The sequence below is a fragment of the Mastigoproctus giganteus genome, chromosome 5 (assembly GCF_048544385.1).
Source record: "Mastigoproctus giganteus isolate SK-2022 chromosome 5, ASM4854438v1, whole genome shotgun sequence".
Classification (NCBI taxonomy): Eukaryota; Metazoa; Arthropoda; class Arachnida; order Uropygi; family Thelyphonidae; genus Mastigoproctus; species Mastigoproctus giganteus.
The window spans coordinates 210,487,695-210,509,044 of NC_143579.1; the positions used below are offsets into that span (position 1 = coordinate 210,487,695).

At 33.2% G+C, this 21,350-nt stretch overlaps 1 protein-coding gene across 2 annotated transcripts in view; it reads right to left on the reverse strand.

Annotated features, from left to right (window-relative positions):
- The window catches only part of g (adaptor-related protein complex 3, delta 1 subunit-like garnet), a 364,057-nt gene that overhangs the window by 82,477 nt on the left and 260,230 nt on the right, over positions 1–21,350 (reverse strand). For both annotated transcript variants that reach the window (XM_090374354.1, XM_090374353.1), the window contains exons 22-24: positions 15,678–15,936; positions 12,385–12,532; positions 3,167–3,343 (exon numbers count right to left, since the gene is read on the reverse strand). In XM_090374354.1, the coding sequence (XP_090230480.1) occupies positions 3,167–3,343; positions 12,385–12,532; positions 15,678–15,936 (584 nt within the window). The remainder of the gene's footprint in view (positions 1–3,166; positions 3,344–12,384; positions 12,533–15,677; positions 15,937–21,350) is intronic.

Sequence of the window (21,350 nt, forward strand, 5' to 3'; positions counted from 1 at the left end):
CTTCTGTATTCCTTTTATTCTTGTATTTTTAAGGTCCTCCCTCATATTACTAATTATTTTTGTTTTTAATTCCTCACTACAGGGGATCTTGCCTGTCTCCTTTAGTCGGAGTATCACCAGGTTTGGTGTTGGTAACAGTGTTTTCCTCTTCTGATTGGTTGGGTTTCCGTTGCTATTAGGATCTTCAGTGCTTCCGAATATGTCTGGGCACGCTGTGGCATGTTTTGCCCCGCAATATTTATATGCTTGTAGCCGTGCGTTAGCTTCCTGGCTTTCTACATAAGTATCATGGAGGATAGTCTCCATTTTGTGAAATGTGGTCACTATTTGCAACCTCAGTCCTGTGGATAACCGATTGGGATTGTCCTTAAAGATATGTTCTAGGGCCGTTTTCAATATGAGGGTTTTCTCATAGACTACCCTCGGGCAGCATGTGGTCCAGGAGTAGCTCCTGCTGTTTATTCTCATTTATATCTCTTTGGGGTACAGCTGGTTCCAGTTGTTCTCCTGCTTCTGCTTGCGAGTGAGTCTCCCTTTCTGATTTAGGGACTGTTTGTTTGCATTTTTTTCTCTTTTTTTTGGTGGCCTCTGAGTGGGCGTCCTCAGTCTCGTCAGGTTGGTCTATGATGACCAGATCATCGTTTTAAACTTGCGTATGGGAATCCTTGAATCTATCAGGTCTCCCTTCCACTTTTTGCGGATTCCGAATAATCGGATTATCGGGAATGCTTTAGTATGTTCAACTAGATCTATTCAAAAGATGACAGTTCTTTTGATCTATTCAATACCCACCACAAGTCCGTAGCTGTATCCGTTGGTGCACAATTCGTCTTCAAAGTTTTGGGCTATCCCCCCACAACACTTGGGGGGGACAGCTGAACGAAAAAATACCCCTAGGAGAATGGAATTACTTCAAGGGGTTTCTGGGGGGCGGCGAATTTAATGGTGGCTTCCAAAAGTCTATGGGATACTCCAAAAAAAGTTTGGACATCACCAGTATCAGTTTATATTGGTGGGGGAGTCACTGTCATACATATTTCTCTCATATAATACGCTCAATGTGGACACAATTTGATGAGGCACAGTAGCTATTCAGTGTACACATGTTGGGAGCACCTCCCCAGTCAAGGTTTCAGGTTGAAATGTGGCCGCAGTGTTATATCGGCAGCCTCTCTATAGCCCTGTCGTCGGTCACATGGTGACCATGCGGTGTGGAAACAAAGGATACAGATAATAACACTTCAACCAGACTAAATTCCCAAGTAAAAGGCAAAAATTTTCTCACCAGCGAGTTCCTCTGCTGTTTATATTCCTGTATGGCATTTGGTTTAAAAAGCACTTAGAATACATATTTACAACTAAAAATTACGGAGCTGAATAACATGCGACCGTATAGTAAGGCAGCCATATTGGAGATATGTGGGGGCAGTTTGAGAATTGTGGGGATACCTAAAACTCTAATCTATTCAATTTCAGTCAGCAGTGAAGGAAGTCTTTACAGATGTACTACATTAGCCATAGTACATCCATAAACCACACCTTCGGCCACACCATGCTTGGAATTATATGTCTGACAATCAATGTGAAGACATGTCAGCACCTAAATTACTGCAGAAGGAAGTCCTGCTATGATGTGGAAGCCACCAATTACAATACAGTTTTTCTGGATCAGCATCAAGAGCAGCAATATGGCTGTATCTCAGGAAGGAAGCAATTCCAGTCCTATGTTATATGAGTGTTTTTCATTGTTGTAGTAAATAGAATTTATTTCCCAATTATGTCTCATGTGCTTTGACCCATCTCAGGCATTGTATTTTGTTGTTTAGTGTGACCAAAGGCTTGAAAGCAGCAGTTCACTCAAGTTGAGCCAAACCACAATGCTCTTTTTATGAGCTGTCCTTGTGGTGGCCATACCTTCGGCTAACTCAAACACTTCAACACTTATTGATGTGAACTGATGCTCACACCTAGATATTTTTACTGACCACTTTCTTTCTGTAACTCAGAGTTTGCCTAATTTGTACTAACTGCTGATGTTAATTCTCTGTATAAATTAACATTACACATTTGTCAAGGGAATGTTAAATAAATTGCTAGTAAATCTACTCTATGTTGCCTGACTTTCGTGACCTGGAGACAGAAGTTTGTTCTCATTACACTTGCCAGACCTTTTAAAATTCAGTTCTATATGTTTGTAAGCTGTCACTGGTCTGCTACTTTTTAACATTAACCTATCTGCATGTATTATGTGACCTTTTATACCTAGCAGTACCAAATAATATCATATGATATTACCTGCATTTTTATTTGTAAGCATACACTTTTAGGAAGTTTATATACAAGATAGTTATAATAAAAAATGCAAAAGCATGTCTACAGATAATAGATAATGGAACAGCAAAGAAATTTCAAATGAACAATATTCAGACCATGCAGAAATAAAAACAATAAGAACATGCAATAGCTTGAAAAAAATGGTTCACAGAGAAGAATGATACAATGTACAACTGACCACAGCATACAGTACTATGACTAAGATATTGTGACAAATAAGAGAACAGTAAATGGAACAAATTGTTTATTCAAACACAATACAACCATATTGATCAAACTTTGTACTGATGATTTTGTAATTTATTTTTAAAAAGCATTTTAATACCAGCCCATAAAATGCTGAAAGCAAAGAAGTGCACTGCAAGTGGATCACCTAACCATAGGAAATCATCAGGCATACTTTTCCTTGGAACTGAGCATGAAAGAGCAAAATAATACCAAGACAATAAGTGCAAATGTCTCCTTGAAGTGTAAAATATATCAGTAAAAGTAATGATTGCTGGCAGTGTGGGTCACTTCGCTTAATCTCCCATTCTAATTACTGATCCTTGAATGGGAGTGTTAGCCAGCATTTTACTGCTAGTTAAAATTTACAGCTATAATGGATGATTCCCAGTTGTCAATTACTGAAAGCTAACAAGAGTAACATCAGCCACACCACAAGTCTAATTACATGAAATTATTTGCATAAAAGTAGCAATCATTTTACCATGGCAGTAAAAATATTACTAATCTAGCCATATCTATCATTTCGTATATGTATATTTCACTAACAATAAAAATAAATTGAATTATAGTTATTTCAAGAAAAGCAGGAAAAAAAAAAAAAAACCTTCTGTTCTTCTGGTATGGATCCTTCATCAATTGCTTTGCTTACAATTTTGCTTTCAGAATCAGTAATTCCATTTTCTTGTATATCTCCCTTATCATAATTCTGCTGTATATCACTGTCTTTTTCTTCTTGATTTTCCAGAATATTATTATTTTTATTCTTCTGGATCTTTTCTTTCTGAAAACAAAATTAAATTAAATTAGTTTCTTTTCAAAAGTAAAATTTCATTTATAGCCAATTAATGAAATAGATGTTCAAGCAGAAATAACCGACTCTTCTATGACAAAAATGGAAACATACTCCAAAATAGTGTTTCCATTTTAGCCATAGATAAAAAAAATATATAAAATAAATAAGTATAAAAAAGAATACAAAATAAAAGGAAGAAAATTAAGTAACCATAACTTCTATAAAACTAAAGAAAGGAGATGAAAATATTTAGGGGGGAAAAATATTATAATGAATGATTAAGCTTTAAAAATTTGTTTCCATTTCAATGAAGAAAAGCTTTAAATTTATGCTGCATATTTACACTAGAAAAACATTCCAATAGGTTTTTGAGCTGAACATTATAACAAAGGGTTTGTAGCATTCAACTGTACAATCCACTTTTATCCTAAGTGGATTATGCAATTGAAAGCACTGTACTGTGAAAATTCTAGGATAACTCATTATATTTTGTCACACTATAAGTTTCTTATTTTCACATATGATAAAGGAATGCACAATGTAGTCCACTAACGAGAAACTAACACTCTTGAAAAAAGAATATATATATATATAACACAGATATAGGAAATTCACTCCTCTTATATGAGATTGATAAATACACATATTTGATACTTGCAATTACTACCAAACATACTGGACAGCATCCACACCTACACCTGCACTCCATCTTATTGTTCCTTTAGGCATGACAACTTCAAGAATTTCCTTATGTAATAAAATTGTCTTGGAGTGAACTAATCTTTTTACTGACTCTGCACAGGATAGATATTTTTAAATACTCTCCACATATGTTTTTCTTAAGTGAATCTTCTAAATCTAAACTCCAATCTTACAGTAGGACCATATATGAGGTGTAGCAAAAAAAAGTTCCCAGACTGGTGCAATAAAAAGAATATAAAGTGAAGAAGCTCAAAATGGTTTTATTTTTATTCAAAATAACCACATAAGTAACTCTTCCCAATTAATAAATAAGCAGACTGATAATAAATCTCCAAGAAATATGGGAAAGTGAATTTCAAGAAATTTTTGGATATGCTGCTACCACAGCAGAAAAAAATGGATATACCAGCTACATTTCCAGATGAAAGAAGAAGGGAAAAAAAAGCAACACTTTATGAATCTCAAGATTTCAATTTATCTGCAGAACACAATTTTGTATTAAAATTAAATACGTTTTGAATGTTCTTAAGAATGACAAACACTGGATTTGAAAAACTGAATACTATTTCTTCAGATTATGATTTTCTATTTGAAACTTCACTCACGTTAATTAATTAATAAATCTGACTTGCAGAAGGTGATCTGACCTTGCATTAAAATATGACAGAGATTTAAATGCATCAGATATTTCAACAAAAATTGAAAGTTTCAAAAATCATGTTTTATCAATTCTGCATGATATAAAATCTGTAACCCCCTTTACGACTTCTCCAATTCATTCATGAGTATTGTCTAACAGAATCTTATCCAAATATAGAAATAGAGTTATGAATTTTTCTTACTTTTGCCTGTAAGAGTAGCTTCTTGTGAAAGGTCTTTCAGTAAACTTAAACTGATTAAAAATTACCTTAGATCAACAACTAGACAAGAACAACTAACCACCATATCAATTATATCCATTGAAAATAAGGTTGCACAGAACAAATTATGATTAAATTATCAATGATTCTGCTTCAGCAAAAGTGAGAAAAATTCAATAAAAACAATTTACATTACATATTTTTAGCTTGTGTTATAAGTACTATATTTCACAATATTTTGTTTCTATGATTTTACACTAGGTATAAAAACAGACTAACTGTGATTTTTTTTAATTTCTTTGTAGTTATATGTATTTTCTTTTTTCAAAGTCTCTGTAGATATAAACAACTATCTGTAAGTTTCTTTTTCTTTGATATTTTTGTTTTATATTAATTGCATGTTTGTTTGTTATTTTATTAATAAATATATGCAAACCATAGATCATTGCAATAGTAATTTTTATAAATTCATAAATACTGACTACCTGCATATAATGGGGGCATACTTACGTTGACCAAGAATTTTGCAGCTCTGGCAAAAGCTAAGTTTTCATATATATTTAGTCATTTTATTGACTTAATTGTTATACTAAATTATTTTCTATAAGTAGCTTTATAGTTCTAACCAAGCTCCGTGGTTTATTTTTGAATTTATATAGCGATTTTGAAAGTTAATACTTAGTGTCCGTAGATTTTAAGTTCATAGCTTGCTGCCACTGTTATACGATACGGAATAGCGTAAGGTTTAACGTAAAACTAGATAGCAGAAAAACATAGCACTATATTAGAAATCTGTTAGATTAGTATGGTATTATCAATTAATCAGTAAAATTTATTAATCTTATTAAAGTTCATTGTTAATTAAATTATACTTAACGGAATCATAACCCAGACTAGACCAGCAAAGCAGCGTTCACAGAATAGCCAGAGTGCCGTGGCCACGGGAGAACCAAAGGGATGATTCTCCAATGCATCACAGTCTAAAACAATGTGCAAAATGTGAAATGTTTGCAGACCTGTCTAGAACAGGACATGATTTAGCCAAGGAGAATACCTTTGTGTGTGTGCTAGGTGCAGAGACTGTGAAGAAATTAGGCACCAACTCAGCGTTCTGATGGGCGTCTATGAAAGTTTGAGGTGTAGGATAAATGCCCTCGAAGAAATTAATGAGGGGCCCATCAAGCTCTCAGCTGCCCAACTCAATGCCAGAGCTCACTCCTGTGCATCAGGCAACACAGTGGCAATCTCCAAGGCAGAATGCGCTGGTCCCACAGGAACTAGTTATTGTCAGTGACTCTATTGTCAGAGAGATGGGGAATATATTTTGCAAAAAAAGGATAGGTGGAACAGAACTAAGGTATGTGTGCCAGGGGCAAAAGTTGATGACATTGTTGGGCAGATATCTTCTTTTAAGGGTGCAAAAGGTGATACTGTTGTACACGTTGGCACTAATGGCCTTTAGAGTAAGAGATCTTCAGATTTACTTAAAAAGTACTGGTCAATGCTGGAAAAAAGTTGTGAGTTGAGGTTAAATTAGAAAGTATCTGCAATTCTGCCCAGACACGATAGGAAGGAGTACATGACGAGAGCCTTGTCAATCAATTCAGCCCTGGAGAGATTATACAAGGCTCATGGGGTAGATTTCTTTTCAGCATGGTCTGTGCTTGCTAACAGGAGAGACTGCTTCTACAGGGATGGGATACACTTAAATAGAAAGGATGCAAGAATACTTGCTGATGCTATTGAGGCAGTGTTAGGTGGGTCGGAAAACTGCTAGATTGGTGGGATTCATAGACTGTCACACATATATAAGCAGTGCAGAATTGAAATCTGGGGAGTATAATGTGTACAGAAAGGACAGAAAAGGTACGAAGGGATGAGGGGTTATGCTGGTAGTTAAGAAACACAAAAATCTAAGGAATTTTATCCAATTGTTGGTGAACAGTGCAATGTTGAGTCTGTTTGGTGTGACAAACACTGGGAAAGGGAAAATGAGAGTAGGAGTATGTTATCGGCCCAATGACTCTGATGAGTACAATGAACAGTTGGGCAGAGAAATAGAATGGGCCAGTAAATCAGAATGTCTCATAATGGAGGATTTTAACTTTCCAGACATTAACTGGAACTTGTGGGTTGGTACTTGCACGCTAGCCGACTTTTGGATTTATTGGAGGATTGTTTTCTACAGAAACATGTTCAAGGGGCAAACAGAGGAAATAAATACCCTTGATCTGATTATCAGCAGTGATTATTCATGCATTAAGAATTTACAAATAAAGGAATCACTAGGTGGCAGTGACCACAGTGTACTGATGTGGGATTTACTTAAAGATGTAACTACCATCACGGATAAAGGGAAGAGTTTTTGTAAAAGTGACTACATTGGTCTCAGACAGTTTTTAAATTCCATACAGTGGGATCAACTGATGATGTTACCAACGGTGAATTCTAAATGGGAAGCCTTCAGGGACTTAATCTTGGAGGCTACTAGGCTTTTCATACCAACTAAGAAATACTGTTCTTTCATCCAACATCCATTTAGTTGGCCTAAATGGATGGCGGATGAATTAATGACGCTTGTGGCAGAGAATAAAAATGCATGGGATGCATATAAATTGGCACTAATGTTATTAGCGGAGTCCTCCAGGATTCGGTGATGGGCCCATTGTTGTTTTGTGTATTTATCAATGATATCGACTAAGGTATATCAGGCTTAATGTCCAAGTTTGCAGATGATACAAAGGTTGGCAGGGTTGTTAATGACAGTAAACACAGTATGCTATTGCAACAGGATCTAGAAAAGTTAGGCATATGGGCTGAGAAGTGCAGTGGTGTATTCGGGCCAGAACAACGTTCTGGTACTTTTTTCTAAATGTTATAATAGAAAATCATTAAATTTATACACCCAATATTATGAAACAATAATCAAAGTGGAAGGGAGAAATAATATCTATTTTATCCATTGCTACTAAAAATATATATTAATAGTAATCTTTCAAATTAATAGATTTCTTTAAAAACAAAAATATAAATTTCGCAATGAAACGTGAAAATTTCTTACTAAAGTACAATGTGTTAGATAAAGAGATCCAACGAATGAGATATACTGTGATGTGTGCGAATGCTGCATTTTGATTCGCCACGAGCTGAATGCTATAACTGGTTGTTCTATGAAACGTGAGTCTGAAGTCTGATTCAGTTACTGTACAGTCGATGTGGCGTAATCATCCACCATTAGAATTATGGAATCCAAATTTTTATGTCCAAATTTGGTTGCGGGCTCATCGTTCTGCCGCTGACCAACAAACAAAAAGGACAGTCGCACAAGAATACATAATTGATCCTGTATGGAAATTTCTGATTCTTCTGAACAGTATTTTTTGTATTATTTTGGGGTTTTTGTTTGCGTTTTTTCCTTTTCTGATTTTTAAAAGTTTTGTCTTTGTTTTTTACTTTTAAATTTTTATTTAATAGTTATAAATAAATACTAAACAAATATTCTAATCTTTGACTTATTTATTTTTGCAAATGAAAAAAGCATAGGTAACTATTTGTAGTTAATCAACGAGTGTTCTGGTACTATTTTTTTGAGCAATACACTTCCGGAGAAGTGGCAACTGAAGTTTAACATTGAAAAATGCAAACTACTCCATATGGGTAGCAGTAACCCAAGAGAAATGTACCAACTGTGTGGTACTACACTCAAGGTGGTAGAAAATGAAAAAGACCTTGGGGGTAATTGTGCAGTCAGATATGGAGTTCTCTGAGCAGTGCAGACAGACTCCCAGAGCAGGTCATGGAGTTTAGTCAATGATATATAGGAATTTTGCTATCAGAGACAAGGAGGTGATTATCCCTTTGTATAAGGCAATGGTCAGGCCACACATTGAGTACTGTATACAGGTCTGGAGGCATCATTTTAGGAAGGATGTAGAGTTGTTAGAATGAGTACAGAGATGGGCAACAAGATTGGTGAGGGCTACGCTTATGAAGAAAGGCTTAAGTTCTGCAAGTTGTAGCATCTGGAGACTAGGCACCTGCGAGGTGATCTGATCGAGGCGTATAAGGCCTTGAATGGTTTGAGTAGGCTCAATACTGACGGGATACTTCCACTTGCTCAGATTAAGAACCTGGGGGGGGGGGGGCATAGATTCCAATTAAGGAAAGATAGTTGTAGAATAGATGTGCAGAAGTTTGCCTTTAGCCAGCGGTTAGTTGATTGCTGGAACAGACTTCCAACTGTTCTTGTGGGAGTTGATAGCTTAAATAAATTTAAGGCTGAACTAGACAAACATTTGGATTGATTGGATGAGTGAAATGGAAAGGGATTTTTTTTTTTTTGGCTGATGTATAAGCTTGCTTTCTTGAATCATATGCCTCAACTAATGCTAATTAAACTGTGATATCTGTTGTGATTTTTTAGTTTCTTTGTAGTTATATGTATTTTCTTTGTACAAAGTCTGTAGATATAAACAACTATTTTTAAGTTTCTTTTTCTTTGATAATTTTGTTTTGTTATATTAATTGCATTATTTAAATTATTTTATTAATAAATATATGCAAATAATAGATCATTGCAATAGTAATTTTTATAAATTCATAAAGATTGACTACCTGCATATAATGGGGTCATACTAATATTACTTTTGCCCCAGGAATCAGATTGCCTCATTGCGGCTCTGTATCTGAGGCAACACAAAAAAAAAAAAAAAAAAAAACTGAAACAGTATGATTTGTCCAAACTAAGCCTAGAATTGCAGAAAATATGAATCCATTGAGGGTGAACAACAAGATTAAATGTTTTGTTCAACTATTTCAAGAAAGACAAGAAAATCCTGGACAATGAAAAATCCATAACTGATGCTGTCTCATATTTCACGGATCCACATTCATTTTATAAAAACCTGAAAATTTCTATAGAAAAGACATTGTTTGCCTTCTAAGATTATTTCAGTTTCCTCAAGTGAGTGTGAAAAATTTGTGTACTTTCTTTCTTTTTTTTTTTTTTTTTGCAGATGAACCTTGTAAGTTCTTTAGGATCTGCGCTGTTCACAAAAACAGTACTGGATTGTTAAATTGTTGACCTTCCTCTGGTCAATTCAATCCAACAAAGTTTGTTGAACCTTGGCTACTCTGTGGTCATTATTCTGCAACAAACATGCCAAAAGCAGATGACAAAATTAAGACAGCCTGCTGAAGACATGATTCAAATATGGAGCCTCTTAATAAATTTGTCTGAAGGTGGATTTGTTAACTTTATATTTTATTTTACTACTTATCTTACTGCCAGCTTATCTGACACCTCTGACACCAAGCCCACTAATTATTTAACAGGAAAAAAGTTTTTCATAAATCATTATTGAAATACTGTACTTTTATTTTAAATTGCAGAATATAAAATTATATTAAAAGATGCATTTTATAAAGCACTGCAGTTAATATAAGCAGGAAAATGTAAAAGCAAGTAACAGCTTATACAGGATGTATTCTAGGATACAAAATGGGAGGGGGGGGGGGTAAATATTAACAAGTGTGACTGTTCAGTCACACTTGTTAGTATATCACACTTATAATATATAATACACTAGTTAACACTAGTTCAGTAACTGAACAGTAACTGTTCAGTTGCTGAACTAGGGCCATTGAATTTCTGAAAATGTCTATGGAGTTTTGAATTGTAAAAATAAAAATAATTAAAATATTAATATATTTATTGTATAATACTGTAAAAACAAATAAAAATAAAATAAGAATAATATACACATGCCTAATACAATGTTTATTCACACACACCAAAGTCTGCTCATTCTTATTCATCTTTTTATTATTTTTTACCATTTAAAACCCCAGTTACTTTTTAAAATCCAAATATTGATATTTGTGTAACAACTGATAATCAGACCTTAGAATTCATCCCAGAATTTTTTGCACACTATTTTGAAATATTCTATATGTGAAAAAAAAAAAGGAAAAAAAGTGGGTTAATTATTATAAAATCTCATTTTTAAAACCTTTCACATCACAGTTTGATGTGAAAGGTTTTAAATAGCGAACTTTTTTGTTATATTCTAAATTAATGCTTAATTGATTAATATTTGGTGAAAGTTGTTCTACTGCTTTTAAAAATGTAATTACGTACAAATTACAAAATACGTTGTACAAATTAGTTGACTGGACTAATTTTATGATTTATTTTATCTAAGTTTACATCATATACAAGTACATCAATTCTGTACGTAGTAAGTCAACCGAAGTTGATTACATGGCATTGTTTTACTTACATCTCATATTGTGAATGCCTTCACAGTGAATTTCCTATTGATTATACTTTGAATAAGTAATGCTTCCACAATAGAGAAGATATTGTTACTTATTCTCAGTGGATATGACAACCCAGATGGCAGTTTCAGGCCTATTTGGCCTTTCATCATTACATACCTATTTGGTGGGTAGAGTAGTTTTAAATTCAATAAGAATTTAGGCCGGAAAGCCTCAGACTACGGAAAACTTACTGGACATAAGTTAGTGCAAGGCCAAATAGTATAAAATCTAGTATAAAATCATAGAAACAAAATATTGCAAAATATAGTACTTTTAACATTACAACACAAACTAAAATGGCCATCTGAGTGGTGGTATCCACTGAGAATAAGTAACAATAGTCTCCTCCACTTGGGAAGCATTACTTATTCAAAGTATAATGAATGGCCAACTCATTATGAAGGCATTCACAAAATGAGATGTAAATAAAATGATGCTATGTAATCAACTTTGGTCTGTCACAGTCTGTCATAGTCAACTATGACAGACTTGATCCAATGCACTAACTTGTAAGTTTTCTGTAGTCTGGGGCTTTCAGACCTAAATTCTTATTCAGTTTAAAATTATTGTACATCATTTGACGTCCTCATGTTGTGGAGTTAATTTCATGACTGGGTTGTCACTCATACCACTGGGTAAACTGATGAAGGGACAAATAGCCCTGAAAAGGCCAACTGGGTGATGGTATCCACTGAGAATAAGTAACAATAGTCTTCTCTACTTATTTGAAGTATAATGAACAGTGAACTCATTGTGAAGGCATTCACAATATGAGATGCAAATAAAATTAAGCCATGCAATCAACATTCATTGACTTTTACTACCTACAACTTGTATATCTAGTAAGTGTTCCATAGTCGAGGCTTCCAGACCTAAATTCATAGTTTTAAGTGAAGTTTATCATAATAAATACTATGAATAAAATTTGTTGACAGCAAACAAAGTTTAATGTTTTCTAAAAGAGTATTTAAATTCAGAAAATCCCCTCTTTAAACAAAATGGTGCAGAAAATAGAAATTATAATATGAGAGAAATACAAATGATATTCATCAATACAATTTGGTGTTGTTTTTAATCTAAAAAAAAACTTACAACTGCTATAAAAACCTTATTAATAAATTTAAATGTTAAATATGCACAAAATACCTTTTTATCTTTTTGTTCTTTACTTCGTTTACGTTTATCTTTTCTAAGTTTTTTCTTTCTCCTCTCACTAGGTTCTAAACTTTCCATAATATCAGGAATAGCAATATGGTGTGTTCTAACTGGAAGTTGTTCTTCATCACGAAGTGGCCTGTAAAGCAAACATGACTTAACTCTCAAAATCTGATAACTTATTAAAAATAAGCATCAGAAAATCTTACAGGATTTTGTAATGCTCCTTTTTGACAACTTTTTAAATTTTGGGGGTACTCACCGATTTGTTAATATATTTACTAACAATTAATTTACTTAATACCAAGGATTCAGCATTTTTGCTAATAAGGAAGTGAAAGTAAATTTATGCAAATTATATGCATTAATTTTTTGAGTTGTTTTCAGATTTTTTTGTATTAGCAGTAGTGAGAACTTAAATTTTCACTGAAATGAAAAATATAAATTCTCTCTGTCACTGTTTTGAACAAAGTATGTTCAAAAATATTTTTTTGAACATACTTTTATAAAAAAAAAATTAAGGTTATAAATGAACTTATCATATAATAGAATTTCCAATAAACTATGAGAATATTTTCAGTGCAATGATTTCCCTTTTCCCAACAAAATTCAAATCAAAAGTAGAATTCCATGACCAATTTCTTGGGAGAAAGACATACATGGAAATTAAATTCTAATAAGAGATTAAACAACATTAACTGCTACCAATTAGAAACTTGAACACAATGGATGTATAGTTAACACATTAATCTTATCATTCACAATTAAATTAATACAAGATAATGAGTGCCTCAGCCCATGTGTGTATAAAGTAGCATTTATAAATGCTATTTTATATGTTTGTTCTAATATTTAATTATCCCCTTTCATGAGAGAGAGAGATTGGTGAACATGTGTAGACTCACAGGAGTCAGATTTCCATTAGAGGTCTGGTGGAGTTTCTTCATAGAATTTTGAAGATTTGTAAAAATTAAAACTTGTACATAAATGCTTTTTAATATTAACTTGTTCATATTAATTTATTGGATACCCAACATTTGAGTTAAATCATTGTCAAAAATCAAATCAATTTAGAAAAAATGAACAGTTGGACACCCCTCCACTAATGCTGTGTACTCTGCCAAAAATACATTCCCATGTATATATCAGTTCAGTCATATCAATCTAAATCTTGAGGGTCTGCTTGTGCAGCAACAGTACACCACAAGCCAGTGGAGGTAAAAAATCAGAATTCACAGACTTTTAATGTGGGATGGTGATAAGCCACATCAATAATCATTCTGTGGACATGACTGCAACTTGTCTGAACCTCCAAAAATCCAATGAAAGTGTTAATCAAAGATGAAATTAAAAACAAGTCTGGAAAGTATCACAAACTCACAGAACTTGTCTGAACCTCCAAAAATCCAATGAAAGTGTTAATCAAAGATGAAATTAAAAACAAGTCTGGAAAGTATCACAAACTCACAGAACTTGTTCAATGAACCACAAAGAGAGCAGTTTGTGTCATGCATTTAATCTGAAGAAAACCTTGTACAGCATCTAAGAGGCCACAGAAACATCAGCCAGTAAGTCAACCATCCACAGACAGTTGCACATTACCCAATACCATGGTTACCAGTGCAAAATGACATTCGGAGTGGCATCATTCCCATTATTCCTGGACTCTAAAACAGCATCAGAAGAAGAGCAATGTTTCATTCTGAAGGATGTGCTTAGATATGGAGACTGTCCAAAGACCATTTCCTGTTGCAGTACATCCTCTTGACCATGTTTGGTGGAAGTATGGGGTTGTATCAGTTGTTACAGAACTGGTCTGTTGAAAGTAGTGCCTGAAACTATAGTCTATTATCTACTTATTTGGTACAATTATGAGCTATCTACACCATGGCAGTATTATGGAAATGGGCCCTGTTGTTACTGGTGTAACAAAGTTCCTTGTCATACAGTATGGGTTATATAGGACTGATTTGTGGACAATGATAATAGTTTTAATACAGCTTTTATTTTAGTTGTATTGATTAGAGCTATCGCGAATATAACATACCTTAGAGAATTTTATACCTTCATTTTTGTTCTATTAGTGTATCTCCATGGCATCATACACAAAACACAAAGTACCACTCAATTTGGAGAAGTCTGTCTTCCTGTCGAAGGCTGGAGGAATTTCTAAAGTCTGCTTCAACAAAGGCTAGTTAGCAGATGCTTCCCCCCATGAGCTATTCTGGGTTTTGCACCACAAAAAAAACAAAAAAAAAAACATGCAAATTGTCCCATGAACAAACAAACACTTCTACAAATAAATATATCTATTAACAGATATGAACAACAAGCTCCAGTGTCATAATAATAGGTAACTGTGTATTTAATTGTCATATTTATGCATATGTTTATCTTAGATAATTGTTGAATCTGAGTTCATAGTAGAAAAATATTTAATATTTTTATTTCTCTAAAAAAATTATAATATTGTTTTGTTAATTATCAGCTTACATATTAAACTGCACTTTTACAAGTAGTATATGTGACTGAATTTCAAACATTCAGTTTGCAGTTCGAACAATATAAATGTGTGTCAAGAAGTATAAAGCATCTGTGTATTTATGATATAAGAATTGGTGTTGTGCACTAGTAATACAGTTGCTAAGGAGTTGGAGCCTAACTGATGAGGATTGGGTCACCAAATTTAAGAAAATATCTCTAGCACCTTTGATAGAAATGAAGACAAAGACAGTTGGAATAACCAGAATGATAGACAATCAGTTTGAAATCAGTGTTTTAAGTAACATGAATATCTGTAATTAGGTAACTTGTTTTCATTTCCAAGTGACTCATTACACAGCTAACCTTTTTTGGGAAAGGGGAAGAAATCCCTTTATTTAAGCAGAGTTCATTAATTCCACCAACATTTGTCTGCAAAAATTCCTCAAATACAGCATTACACCTGCAATTTCTTTTATAGTGAAAACACTGATCATTATGCAACATGCAATATATACTTATAGCAGTATTTCCTAAAACAGAAATACAACAGAAAACTAGATTTATAACCTTTGTCCTCTTGAGGATAAAGTCTTTAAATCTAGCTAGCTGAAAAGAGACATACTAAGGTGTGTCATATACTAAACTGATAACATTTTGGAAATATCCAATATAATCATCATGCTCATATTTTCAGACTGCAAAACCACAATAAAAAGTGCAACAATTATGTGAGTAAATACAGTACATGAAAGCATTATGAAACTTATCAATTTCAAGATATAATAAAGAATATCACATACTCTTCTAAATTAATGTCTAAAGCTCGATGAGGATCATCTGGATTTCGATCATCATCTTCATCTTCAGTACTCCTAGCTCCTTCAGGCATTTCACCTCCTATGATATTTACAACATGGACAGGCTGGATATCTTCTTCTTCACTTTCTGATGGAATGTGTTTGTTTTTCTTTCCTTTTCTGTACTTTTTCTTAACCTTTTTAGGCTTTTTTTTAACTTGTTCTTTATTAGTTTGTAAATATCTGTCTGATGAGATTAAACCTAAGAAACAACATTATGTATATCAATGTTGGATTAAAGAAAAGCATTAAAGTGTATTCATAGACCATTAACAATGATATTAAAAAAAAAAAAAGGTGTAACATAATAAACTAAAGCCATCTCACAGTTTACAATTAGAATAATATAAGTTAACAAGTTAGCATCCTGTGGCACGCATGCCACCCCTGGCTTATGAGATTATTTAATTTTTCATTTAATTATTCCAATCAAGTATTCACTCTTAAGACAGTTAACAGGATAAAGAGTTGAAGACACTTCTACGGGACAAAGTTTTATTCTGTTGGGTCTTCTTCAGAGGACATTTAGATAACTACAAAGAATTCATAACATAAGTTACATCTAGACTACATTTAACATCACTTGACTGCTGACTGCAGTCAAGTGATAGGTCACAATACCAGTTCTTTGTAATTATTGTAATTTTGCAGTTGTGTTACACATACAGTAGAAATTTCCACATATAAGTTTTCCCCTGTACTAGGTTTGGTTTCTTAATTCCCAATTTCAACTCAATATATTGTAATGTATTATTTTCCTGCATAAGAAGTTTTCCAGCATAAAAAGTTCGTGATACAAGAATATATGGTGTATTATTATAATGATGTTTTCCCACTTAATGTTTTTTAAATATAGAAATTCTTAATTTTTATATTAAAACAATATAAACTTTTTGGTAATCGAACAAGTCAGTGTATGGCATCATTTTAGTTCACAGTAAATCACCAAAGTAGGTGAAATGGCATAGTTTTTGTTACATCTTACATCTCATATTGTGAATATACCTTCACAACGAGTTGCCCTGATATTGCACTACCTCGAACAAGCAACTCTTTGCCAGTGGAGAAGACTAATGTTACTTATTCTTGGCAGATGCCACCACCACCACCAAGGGATGGTGGTATCTGCCGAGAATCCACTGGCAAAGTGTTGCCTATTTGAGAATCCACTGTCAAAGCAATATTGAACTACCTTATTCGAGGTAGTTCAATATCAGGGCAACTTGTTGTGAAGGCATTCACAACATGAGATATAGCAGAAATGATGCCATTTCATCTACTTCAGTCGGTGATTTACTACGAACTAAAATGATATTATGCACTAACTTGTTCAATTAGTAAATTTCCCATAGTCAGAGGCTTTCAGTGCTAAAACCTTTTGGTTTTAGCTCTCAAAAAATATAATAGAAGTGACATATTGCAATTGTTTTCATCGATATCCATAATTGGGTACGCAGACCACATTAAGCTTTAAGATCAGTGGCACAATATCCTATAGGCAAAAAAGACATCTGCCTAGGGCCCCAAAATCACTGTTTCAAAAACTTATTGCTGTTTTTTACAAATATTTTAAGTGATTTTTATCAGAAACTGAACTTTCTACCTACCAAGGTCAATGAATTTTACTTGAATTAATATGACAATTACGTTTTTTTCAAAAATGGTTTTACCGATTTTGACGAAATTTTATATTTAGTCCTTCCTTAAACTGTTGAGTTAATTGAAAAAATAAAGATTGCCTTGTATGTAACCGGCACTACTGGTTACATACAAGGTTCCCCTGTAAGGCAGTACAGTAGCAGGGAGAAGGTAGCCATGATCTTATCAAGCAGTCTTGAGTAAATGTCCAAGCAGAACTGAGGTGCAGCGGAATGATTCGCCAGTTTTTGATTTTAATGAGTGTAAGAAGACTAAATGAACCCGTAAGAAACAAAAAAACAAATGCAAGGATATTAAACATTGAGTGACAGAGAACATGGAGATTTGAACTCTTCTGATAAGAATATTTTAACTTAAATAGCATAGGTATTTTATTTTGTTTTTAGTATATTCATTTTTATTTTGTTTATATTAACAAATACAGTGGATACCCGATATATAGAGATAACTCATGGTTTATGTTTGTTTCTTAAAAAACAAACTTAATAGATGGATTTCTTTAATTTTATTTCATGTAGTTTGGGAATTCTCAAATTCCATTTACGGTATGCTGAAACTCCAAAGGAGTTTCAGCATACCGTTGGAAGATGAGTTGAATGAACAGAATGTTAAACAATTAGAAATTCTCAGTTTAAAAAAGTTTCCCATAGGCAGAGTAAAATATTTATAAATTCTGAAATAGTACTTAAAAATGATCTTTAACTTATTTGATAAGAATTTGTGTGTGTCCCTCTTTTCATTTTTATTTGTGTAGTTAATATTTCATACTCTTAGGTCATTTTCCCTTCTAAGTAGTTTTCCCTTGTAAGAAGTTCTAAACCTCTGGTCCCTTGGAAAACTTCTTATCCAGATTCTACTGTATTATATTTTTATACATATTACTGCTCAATTGATATGTTAACATAATTTAAATGTTTCTAATATTTACAGAGGAATGCTCAAAGAGGGTTCACAAATGTAGATTGAATAAAACTTTGTCCCTAAGTGAAGTTAAAATGGCACATCTCAAGTGTCTTTTAAAAACCTTTACTTTGTGTCTACTTTTGATACATGAGTTTTTATAAACAAACACACAATTCAGCCTGATTTTAACACCATACTTTTTAATAGCCTTTCATTTTTAGCAACAAAAATCTATCACTGGAAGTTTCTTGTGAAATATTACTCTTGTATAACATCAATTATACAAGAGTAATATTGTTTGTTTGGTTTGCTTTTAATGAAAATTTGCCACTATAGTAATATAAATTGGAATACTGTTTTCTTCTCTGTGTTAACAATTGTTTAATTTTAATATAACTCTGCAGGCAAGTCCAGTTTTACAACAGGTTTCTATCAATTATCAGTTATCATAATCCGTTATCATAATCTATCAATTATCATAAATCAGATTCTAACTTACAGAACTAATTATTTTTTGGGGCCTGTAACTGGAACTCTATTGTACGTTACATACACTACACTCATACAAGAAAAGTTAAATTTGCAAGAAATTTCATTGTTTGATAGACCACATTCACTAGCTTTAATTACTTTAACTTTGAATTCCAAAGAAATACACTTTCTACATTTTTTTGCTTATCAGAAAGAGCAACAGTATTACCTCTTACGCCATTACTAGCCATTGTTTCTAGACAAACAATTTTTAATTTAGCCAAGACAGCGGAAAATCAATGGATGGTTAAAAAAAAAAAGACCAAAATTATGTACCAGGTACATAATGATTTGCTGTCACTCTACTCTGGGACACAGTGCCACAGTGGCAGCTGTTAAAAACGTCTTTACTGCAGCAACTCGTTATGAAACTGGCACAGTAAAATAAATATATTAAAACAACACTAAAATTGCTGGTCTATGGTAACTGGAATAAGATATATAATTTTGACACTCAAATGATTTTAATTCCCGAACGAATACTCCATCGACTGTCATTCCATTACGTATAGTATTTACTAAAGTATTTGACTTAATAGCAAAATTAAAAACACCTTTCATAAATTTACAAAACTTCTTTCCAGTCTCAGAATTTAATTCTAATCACCAGATTGAAATCACCAGCCAGAACTATAGGTATACGATCCAGTGGCTCTTCCAATAATTTTGCACCTTCAATGGAATACGGCATCAAATTCTTGTTTATGAATTTTTGAATTATATCTAACGACATCCCTGAAGTGATGTATATGGCGATGATGAAAATAGATTCACTATTGAATTTGCATAAAGATCCACAAATGTCTCCAATTTCATCTGATACCACTGTCGCATTGCTGCTATTATGTTGTGCAAAGATATGTGGTGTACTGATGATAGTTGAACCTTTACGCTGATATATCGCGACACCACCACCACTACGAACATCCAACCTTTTAAACTGAATCACACATTGGAATGGTTTAAGTAATATATGTTCATCATTATTCAACCACGTTTCACTTAACATCAATATTTTGGATTGCTGTAAGATTGTGTCCATTTTGATATCTCGAACATGGGGCCGTAAACTTTTTTGTATGTTCATTGACGATATAGATATACCACTTTGTATGAAATCTTGCAGTTCATCCTGTAGAGACAGTAGCTTATTATTTTTCAAGCAATCTAGTTCAGCACAAAGTTCTATATTACTAATAGCTTTGCCATGGTGAAATGTGAAGTCATTGTGAGGATTTGTAATATATAAATCCTTGCAATGAGGTCACTCGAGAGAATGCCATGTATACAAGTTGCTGTTGATGATCTTTCTCATAATTATATACAACTTTGTTGAAGGTGCCTCCTCGAGATTTATGTATAGTCAAAGCACAAAGGAAATTGTGTACATCTATGTGTTAATTTCCTATTGTTCTTGAATGGAACTGTACTTGATCGTTTTATAATAGGTACAGATTGACTAAGTAAATGTTTATCTTTTGCATATTGTTTATAACGGGACAGAAGGTTATGTCCTATTTTTGACTCAGGAAATTTCATCCATACTCGTTTAACTGTTTCGTCTTCCTCAAATTCGAAATATACTAAAGTACTGATTGCACCGTTTACCAATCTGTCGACCACATCTATATTTGTAGTAATCATGTACGGTTTTTCTTTCAATAATGGCAGAATGTATGGAAGTCCTGCAGTTTCAGTCACTGACATTTTATTAATTTTATTTCGTATACTTGCTAATTGTTTTTCAGAATGATATCCTTGGTATAAATCTTGTGCAACCACTTCATGGGTTTCATCTGCAACTAAAGCATTTGTATTATATAGGCATTTACATCACTATTTCTTAAAAACAGTCGAATCCCTTACGGACAAATTAGTAGCATCTTCTTTGGTAACAAATCTTAATTCTATAATTTTAAGTTTATCTGGTAATAACACTTCTCCATTGCCTATTTTTGCAAGAATTTTAGAAAATATACTATCGGACTGTAGAACAACATGTACTAATTCATGAAATTGTAGTGAATGCCATAATTCTGGAGCAATCAATGAGTTTTTCAGGCATTTATATATAGGTGTAGCATGCACTGGAAGCAATTGCTGAAAATCTCCAAGGAAGTATATATTCATACCTCCAAATGGTATTTCATGAACACCAGTTATCTGCACTAATCATATTAACTTCATTGATTATAATAGTACGTACATGTTGAAATGCAGTACTATATTGCTGAAGAATTTCATTAACAAGTTGAAGATTATTTGATAGACATATACGGAAAACAGAATGTACTGTTGTACCATCGATTGCCACAACGGCGTTGCCCGTGGAGGCATAAGTAACATATGTGTTGTGAATATTTGATACATTACAAAAGTGACTATACGTTTCCGTCAATAATTTAAGAGTAAATTCCACAGTCAGCAGGTCCAGTGAGAAATACTTGTATCGTTTCATGTATCTGATTATCAATTTGATGATAGATAGCTTCAAGTAATAATGCACGTTGTTCTTTATTAGTA